Consider the following 8,989-nt stretch of genomic DNA (forward strand, 5'->3'; position numbering starts at 1 on the left):
ATACGGAAACGTGGATTTCTTCCTAGGTTGGGATGATTACGTGTATGGATTCCGGGACTGTGATGGAGATTTCTGGCTCGGGGGGGATGTTGTACTTCGATTCCTTCAGGTTGTAGGATATTGTCGATATAGTAATTCGTGTATTATCTGAGTGATAAATAATATGCCTCTGTGTAGGGTTGAGACCAATGTCACAAGGTCATGACGAGTCACAAGTAAATCGTATTCGAGAATCTGAGTGTATCAAGCAGGCAGGAATGCACTTAACAGATGATTACAAACGAGAAAGCGCGTATTCAATCAGAAACCCGTATTTTCGACGATCACAGAGGGGTGCCGACACTTCCGAGAATAGCTTGCGTCGCGGCAATTGATTTCTGATTGTATTCGAGCTGGATCATATTTTCCAATGAACGTTCGCAAAACATTTTAAGGTATATGCATGATTTGCTATTTTCAGTCTTACAATTTCGCGGCACTCCGATCAAAGTGTCATATAACAGCGGATTCGGGCGCCAATCAGCATTCGTGCAAAGTTGGTTTCCAGCAGTGCACCCAGAATATTCATCGATAAATTGTGACGTACATTACGAACCTCTTTTTGTTTGGTTGCAACCTCTAGTAGAGGGAATGGGAATCTCTAGGATCGACTATAATTCATTTTGAATAATATGAAAAAGGTTTCGTTACGTCATTTCCGTTGCAGCTTACACAATAAATAGTGGATGGACACATATTCCCCTAATCGGGGAAAAATTGACAGTAACTTCTCTCCACGCCTCAATCGATTCAGATGTAAGAACGTTTGTTCGTATGAAGCGGTCAATAGTCAGGGATTCATGTTTTGTATAGGCGCTACAGATATGTGTGTCACATTGTTGTGTTATTACCACAGCGTTATGAGTCACGGCGTATCAACATGGCAGTATACTGTATAGTAACAAATTATAGCTGAGCATTATATCCGGTTGAAAGATACACACATTGAAAGTGCATATTCTAACGACGCTGTGAAAGGTCATAAGTCATTCTCTGTTCATTTCATCATAACAAGGTGCAAAGCCGTCAAGAGCAGTGGTTCCCAACCTTTTTCGACTCCTTGCCCCCTTATCAAGCTCGACATAGCCTATATTTATCGCCCTGCATAATTTTCGAATCTGAGAACGAGGACATATAAACGGGAAATTTATACATCTCCGCACTCTGATCGATGGTAAATGGACTTAAAAAGTTATCTTTCGCAGCGATCTCTGAAAATCCCGGAATCTGATGATAGCTGGTGGAGAGTTAACCTTTTTTAGTAAACTTTCGCGGCAGCTCCAGAATAGCCTGTTTTTCTCGTGTATTTTGTGTCGGTATCCGGTTGCCGGATAATTAAATATATGCGAATGAATATCGCAACAATTTAGCCCCCTATCGCACCCTTCGTACGTTTGCACTCCATCCAATCTACCCCTTAGTAATTTTCTCCCCCCTGTTTCTCAAAATCGCCCATTGGGGCGCGACATCACCCACGCTGGGAGCCACTGGTCTAGAACATCACAAAATTCGAATGCCAGGCAGACACTGGGAGGGTCAGCGAGCCTGTTACTTAAAAATGTAGCCGCTGGTCAGCAATATAGTTCGCGTTTTTGTAATTTACGGCTATTTCCAACTAGATTAGAGTTACGCGTACTGAGTTCGCAAAAACTTAGGAAGTCCAGAAATCAACTCATGTCAGATAAGAGTTCACTCTCATAAGCATGAGAATTGTAAATGTCTGTACAGCAAGCTTGGCTCGTTTCTAACCATACAGTTCTCGTTTATCATTTTCAGGAAAACCAGGAATTACAATTAGAGAAGAACAACATTTCACAAACTAAATTAGGATTAGATTACCGACACTCGCGCTAATGTGTCTAATTCGACAACCAGAATTATACAACTGTCCATAAGTCTGGGTCGTTGAGTCACATCGTTTTCATAATATTGTCACTTTTAATTCAGCTATTTTTAATAACCCCAATACAGGCGCCTTAATGCGTTGCGATGGTTACGTTTTGATGCAGTCGCTGCGACTCAATTTTCATTATTGTAAACCTCTTTCAACGAAACGCCAGTGTGAATCGGCAGATCGGCACCAAACGATTGCGTGCTCTCTCTTCGGAAACATTGTTGCGCAGCTGAGAGTGACTGGCGTCACGTTCATTTTGAATGTACGTCTCAGGATTTGAAGCGTATATGAGATGTGACATTCTCAGTTTCGTGTCCAAGTAGCTGAAGGTAGTTTGAACACCGCTGTTCACGTACTGTCTGTTTAAATCGCGAGATTGATAAGTTTCTTGTTAACGGACTTGCCGATCAGGCGTATATACAGAGAGGCGAACCTCATGACGGACAGAAGCGAATCAGAAAAGTGCTCCAGGGCATATTTAAATGACAGTTGCGAGGATTCCCAGTCGCACGACCGCAGAGGTAAGTTCAATATATGACATAGCTACTAAGTAACCTATTATTATACGCTGTAAACGTAAATCGTGTATATCGCCGAATTTCACCCTAGCCGATTTGGACAACTAGCCTAATTCTAGGTGTCTAATAGACCAATTAGAGCGAAATACCGGTAATCCAATTCTAATCTAATTTGTCATATGTTTCTTTGCTTTAATGTTAATCTAATTCGCGAAATGTTTCCATGATCTAATTTTAATTCTGATGTAATTTCTGGTTTTCCTGAAAATGCAACTGCGGACTGTATATAGTGTGAAACGACCCAAGCTTGGCGTACAGACATGTGCTATTCTCGTGATTATGAGAATGAGCCGCCCAAAATATTCTATACTTTATGTTTATTTACGAGATAATTTTCGGCCTTTAATAACGCATGATTTCACACTGCATCTCGAACGCCCTGCTTTTGTGTTTCGTACCCGGAAGGGTCCACTGATACCTGGTAAAGAACCTCTGAACTAACTCTAACTAACTATACTTTATATTCTCAAAATGCCCAACTTTGGAACTAGAAGTGGAATTATACTTATAAACAGTTCTTAGTTACCCGCCCACTAACTAGATTGGTAATTCGTACACGTCTGACTTTGTGTACCACAGAAATGATCCGAATTTGCGACAACCTCTCCATCGATGTTCTAAGAACTATTGGTCGCCACGGCAACGTCTTCGAAGGCCAAATCGCAAGTCGCCTGTGCGGCGCCCGGTCGTGCGTCGTGAAATTTTCTGCCATTTCTGAGCAGAACATGCGAGAAGCCTCGATTCTCACCAAACTCGGTTCTCACTCAAACGTGATATCCCTCATCCAATCCGGGACTTACTGTGACGGGTTTGAGGAACGTTGCTACGTAGCTCTGGACCAATGCCACGGGGAGAACCTGCGACAGTATCTTGCGAATCGAAGGGAGGACAATATCAGATTCGATTCGAATCAAGCGAGCGAATTCGCGAAGCAAATCGTAAACGGGGTCGTGTATATCCACGACAATAACGTCATCCATTTAGATTTAAAACCTTCCAATATTTTACTCTCCCAAAACCTACGTCTTGTGAAAATTGCCGATTTCGGCCTCAGCGTGGAAGTGAAATCGCCCAAATCGAAACTTTTTCACAAAAATCAATTCGGTTCGAACAGCTACAGGCCCGTGGAAAGCTTCGGTAACGGAGTGATTTCTCAAAAGACTGACATTTTTTCTCTCGGCGCGCTTCTATTTCACGTTCTCAGCAACGGAAAGGATGTGTTCGGCCAGGACGAACACACGTTCGTACACAACGTCACGAACGACATCACGGATACTTCCGGCTTGTTGGTTTCGAACCCCAACGCAACCGAATACTTAATCAAAAGCATGGTGAGAAAGGAGAGATGTAAAAGGCCGAACATCTGGCAGGTTTTGGACCATCCATGCTGGAACGGAAGGGAAGCCAAATGTCATTTCGGTGAGTTTCATTTGGTTTTGTGATCTCGTTGGTTTTAAACTCGCGATCGCGTTTAGACGATCTTGTTGCGGATGAATCGGATTCCAGCGACGAGGAGACGACGATAAAGAAAGCGAATCCTCCAACGAACGACTTCCATGTGCGACGGGAATTCATTCGAAAAATGAGGGACTTTGGATTCCGTCGGTGAGCTTTGCTTGAGTCAGTAACTCTCGAAAATATGGGGTTATTGATTAGCACGTGGCAAGATAACAGCTGCAACACAATGGGTCGTGGGTTCGAGTGCGACAGCGGCCGACTCCAGAATTCCTATCAATGCCTCGATGGTTCTAAGCTCATCGCCTCGCTATCTGAACCGCTTATTAAGCTATGCTTCGAAGTGGGCCGCTCTACAAGTGAGCAGATACGGAATCATAATAAAGTTTATCGTCCAGGTGTAAAATGGCCAATGGTCAAAACACCATGAATACCAAAATAACAACAAGATTAGCAAGAGGAAGCTAGAATCCGCAGAGCTCGTGCATCAGTTCATTGGCGATTTGCCCGAACTTGGATTTGGGGTTTAATACCCATTCGGGTATAGGGGTATGCAACACGTGTGCGCTCATGCCGTCCAATTATCACAATATCATCACTTAAGAGAGAACGCTCCGCTCTACGCTCGAGATTACCGGGCGACGATCTGACAAATCGACATTGCATACCGTCGTACTCGAATTAATTTTCATGGCATTTTCATTATTGTGGTAGTCTATTGTCTTGCATATCTATTTCGAGCATCATTTTTCGGGCATTTTCTTCTTTCCAATATTATCTGTACGCTAGGGAGCGATACAAATAATTTATCTAGTCGTTTAGACTCCGCCTGTTCTTCGTATAGCTATCTCTTGTGGTGTTTTGTGTGCAACTGATGATGGTGATCAATCTCTCACCTTTGCACGAAAGCAATATAATAATAACATTCTTGGTTCAAATTAGAGGTCGACCAAGATTGATTTTTACTGGCCGATACCGATACCGATATATCGTCACACTCACAAGGCCGATAACCGATATCACAGGCCGATGTATAATATGCAAGGACTAGGAAACAACTTCACCAAAAATATGATATAGTAGGCAAGATGACACTTGTTCATGCCACTGAAAGCTGAAATACATCGAGAAAACTGAAATTGAAAAGAATTATTGCTTGTGCACATTCGTTGAAATTTGGGATAACGCAAAAAGCAAAACACGATAGAAATTGCATATCAGTCCAGAAAAGGTAGATTGTAATGCAGGAAGCATAGTTTTTCTGCATGCTCACCCAGTTAAACTCGTCCTGCAAGGGTAAATCTGTCATGTATCGCCCTTTGCGTCGTCGATTTCTTGAGATTGAGAACACGGAGCATCGAATTTCCAATATTTTTGATACTTTTTCAAATTTAAATTATCGGCCGCGATATCGGCCTTCATAGGCCGATATCGATCATCGGGAAAACTCTAAATATCCGCCTCTATAATCGGCCATGTCGATAATCGGTCGACCTCTACTTCAAATGACAAAAGTAGTTACACACGGACACGGTCGAGGGTTACGGTGACAACTGCGAAATTGAAGGATCCGCAAATCTGAAATTTCATTCAAAGCACACTCAAATTGTGTTGATGTATTGCTGTGTTTTCCAGAAAATCCACCATCGCAGTGTTCGACCGCTTCACTCGTGTTCTATTCCACGTCGACTGGGAACGCGAAAAACTGTCTGAGATGAGGCAGCTGAACGAGCACCTCAATTTTGGTACTTTCAGAGCGATTTCTTTCAGGGAACACATCTATGTTTTCAAGGAAGACAGTTGTGTATATCGACTGGAATACGGTGATGTAGAAGCCCAATGGGAGAGAATGGCAGACGCCATCGGGCGACACGGTGACTGGCCGCAAGCCGTGGCTTCCTCAGACCACATCTTACTGGTCGGAGGATCAAACCTGACTTTTAGCAAAGCGTTGTCAAAATTCCATCCGGATAAAAATCGATGGGAAGCAATGAATGATAAACGGTTTGCTTCAAGTAATTCTGCTCTTCTGGTTCATGAGAGATTTCTCTATTGTTTCGGAGGCGCGACTGGAGAGCAAAATGCGATAAATGCGGTTGAAAAAATGGATCTTAACACGCAAAAATGGTATTCTCTCGCCAACATGAACGTACCAAGGCATGGTGCGGCCGCTGCTGAACACTGCGCCATGATATACGTGACCGGAGGCATCACCGTGGACGAAAGACTGCGATCCGCCGAGGTCTATGATATTCATACCGACCAGTGGACTATCTTGCAACCGATGTCAACCGAGAGAGCGTTTTTGCGATGTTTTGCAATTGAAAACCGGATTTTTGCTGTGATTGGTGACCATTATCCTAAAACGATTGAGTCTTATGATGTTTCGAAATCGAAATGGGAATTGGTAACCGAATTCAAAGGTCTATTTGTGAACGATTCGGTGCTAATACAAATGTCGGTGTAAGCCAGTGGTTCCTAACCTTTTTTCCTCCAGCGCCCCCTTTCAAAAATTATGTTGCTCCAGCGCCCCCCCAACCTCATATTGTCAGAAATATAATAAAGACAATGAGTAAGAGGGAGGGCGGTAACAGCACTTCGTCAACCCCCCTAAAAACGATTGCCTTGCGCACCCATAGCGTGATAAACCAAACTTCTGAGGGCTTCGCCCCCAAGGACCTCGTAGCGTGATTTCGATGGTCAGTAAAGTTTGTGTGGCCTGGTCGCCCTAGGTGCCAAAATATTATATAATGCATGAATGAATAGGTGGTAATTACATATATAAGTCGCTATAAACTTTTTATCCTCTCAGCACACGTAATCAGATTTACCAGTAGTGCTGAGTGAGCTGTTGTATGGGAAAATAAAGGACACGTAATTACTAATTAAACATATTCGGGCGTTCCCGTAGGTACAATTAATTCGATACCAGGGCCGTAACAGCACTTCGTCAGCCCCCCCCCAAAAAAAAACGTTGGTCTTGGGCCCCCCATCGGGTGATAAACCAAACTTCCGGGGGGCTTCGCCCCCAGACCCCACTTCGGCTATCTGCTATTTGCTGATACTAGTTATCTACATTGGGTGTCCATTTACTGAGTCAGCTATTCTCGCCTAGACGCGCGATGCGCGAAAAATTTAGTATAATTAATGATTGAATTGGTCAATATGATCGGGTATTGCATGCATATTGATATCAAGTTTTATCCTCCCTCTGCTCACGTAAATTTACCGGTAGAGCTGAGTGATGTGTGATTGAAAAGGTAGGACCCCGCAATAATAATTATACATTTTCGGGCGTAGGCTATACCCGTTGGCAGGTAAGAAACGGCACTTCATCAGGCCCCCCGAAAAAATTTGGGTCTTGGGCTCCCATAGGGTGATAAACCGACCGCCCCCATCGCGTTGTTCGCTTTTTCCACGAAATCAGCTGTACTGTTTTGCTAACCAGTGCGAAGCGCGAAAACTTTCGATAATTCATGATAAAATCGGTCAATAAGATCGGGAATTGCATATATATTGCTATCAATTTCTTGTCCTCTCTGCTCACGTTACCAGATTTACCGGTAGAGCTGAATGAGGTGCAGTGTTCCCTCTAAGCTTCGCACGTGCGCAGTGCTGACACGGTCTCTGCGCACAGAAAATCTACGTTGCCCACAACGAATCCGAAGTTATGACCTTTTTTTAGTAGTTACGCACTGTTGTCCAAGGGTCTGCGCGCAGTGAGTTGTTGAGTGTGCGCAGACTCGTCAAAACGTAGAGCGAACATTGTGAGGTGTCTTGAAAACTGTAGGGCCCGTAACTACTAATATTTAAACATATTCGGGCGGGCGAACCCGTTTGTATGACTTCATTGCATGATGTTATTTCGTGACCTCCTGTCTGCTATATCAAAAAATATAGAATCGCCCAACAAGGATATCGCCCAACAGGAATATCTAGTTTTAGATATCCCTATCGCCCAATCGTACTAAACTTAAAGACGCACACGATTTCGAATTGGTATGTCTTCACTGGCGTGTAATTTTTCCCTGCCAGATGGAATTCGTCTTCTCAGGTTCAGATTGCCAAGACAGGAACATTCGGTGCCAATCATTTAGGCACCCATGGACAATTAAACCTATGTCTTTTGTAGGCTATATATAACGAAGTTTTCGGTGTTAGTTTGCTCTAAATACTCATTAAGGATATGTCCTACCACCACATCATCTACTGCGAGGATATTTCTCCAGCGCCCCCCTACCGCCCCCCTGAGCCCAGCGCCCCCCATATCGCCCCCTAAGCGTTTCCGCCCCCGCAAGGTTAAGAACCACTGGTGTAAGCTATCCTCAATTTGAGCCTGATGCGTTCTCCGATTTTCTATAGTCGTCTGATTTCATCTCGAGTTTCATTGTCGTCGCATAATACTTAATTAACGGTACGTGTTACGAAATAAGGCAAAGTACCAAAATAGATAATCGCCTTGGTATAAATCTGTAGAAAATGGCACCGAATTTATACAATATGTAGGCCTACATCACTGATAGGAAAGTAGACCTATTCCTTAACTTTCTAATTAAAGGTAGTTGTTACCAGAGGTGGTGAAAGTATAGTCATAGTCATCCTTGGAACTCAAGGAGTTGGCCTAACGTCCCTAATTCTTACTAAACGTACAAATGGAAACAGCCACTTTCAAACAACATAAGCACTTTGGGTCACTCTAGTCTGGGCCAATAGTCATGCCCAAATGATCGAAAATTGTATAAGTGGCATCCAATATAGTAGTGGTCGGGAACCTATGGCTCGCGAGCCATATATGGCTCTTATGGGTATAATATATGGCTCTTTGCCGAGTATTTATTTTTGTACTGAAGTTTCATCATTGCCAAAATAAATATTCTCGTGGCAGTATTAACACATTTGTGAGCGGCACAGACAATGCCGTCTTTAGGTTTAGGGACTCGGACCCCTCCCTTCAAAGTCATCAAATTTAAGTTTCTGTCACGCCGGCGGTCAATATCACTCGCGAATTCTATGCGCCAGTATT

At 43.4% G+C, this 8,989-nt stretch overlaps 1 protein-coding gene across 1 annotated transcript; it reads left to right on the forward strand.

Annotated features, from left to right (window-relative positions):
* Positions 1-297: 297 nt before the first annotated feature.
* LOC145438548 (uncharacterized) lies at positions 298-6,500 on the forward strand. Its single transcript, XM_080315886.1, has 4 exons — positions 298-2,454; positions 3,091-3,930; positions 3,987-4,116; positions 5,602-6,500. The coding sequence occupies exons 1-4, from the start codon at positions 2,370-2,372 to the stop codon at positions 6,431-6,433; spliced, it is 1,887 nt and encodes a 628-aa protein (XP_080172012.1). The 5' UTR covers positions 298-2,369; the 3' UTR covers positions 6,434-6,500.
* Positions 6,501-8,989: the final 2,489 nt, after the last annotated feature.

This window comes from Botryllus schlosseri, chromosome 5 (genome assembly GCF_051294905.1).
Source record: "Botryllus schlosseri isolate E-star chromosome 5, Bs_hap1, whole genome shotgun sequence".
In the NCBI taxonomy this organism is placed as follows: domain Eukaryota; kingdom Metazoa; phylum Chordata; class Ascidiacea; order Stolidobranchia; family Styelidae; genus Botryllus; species Botryllus schlosseri.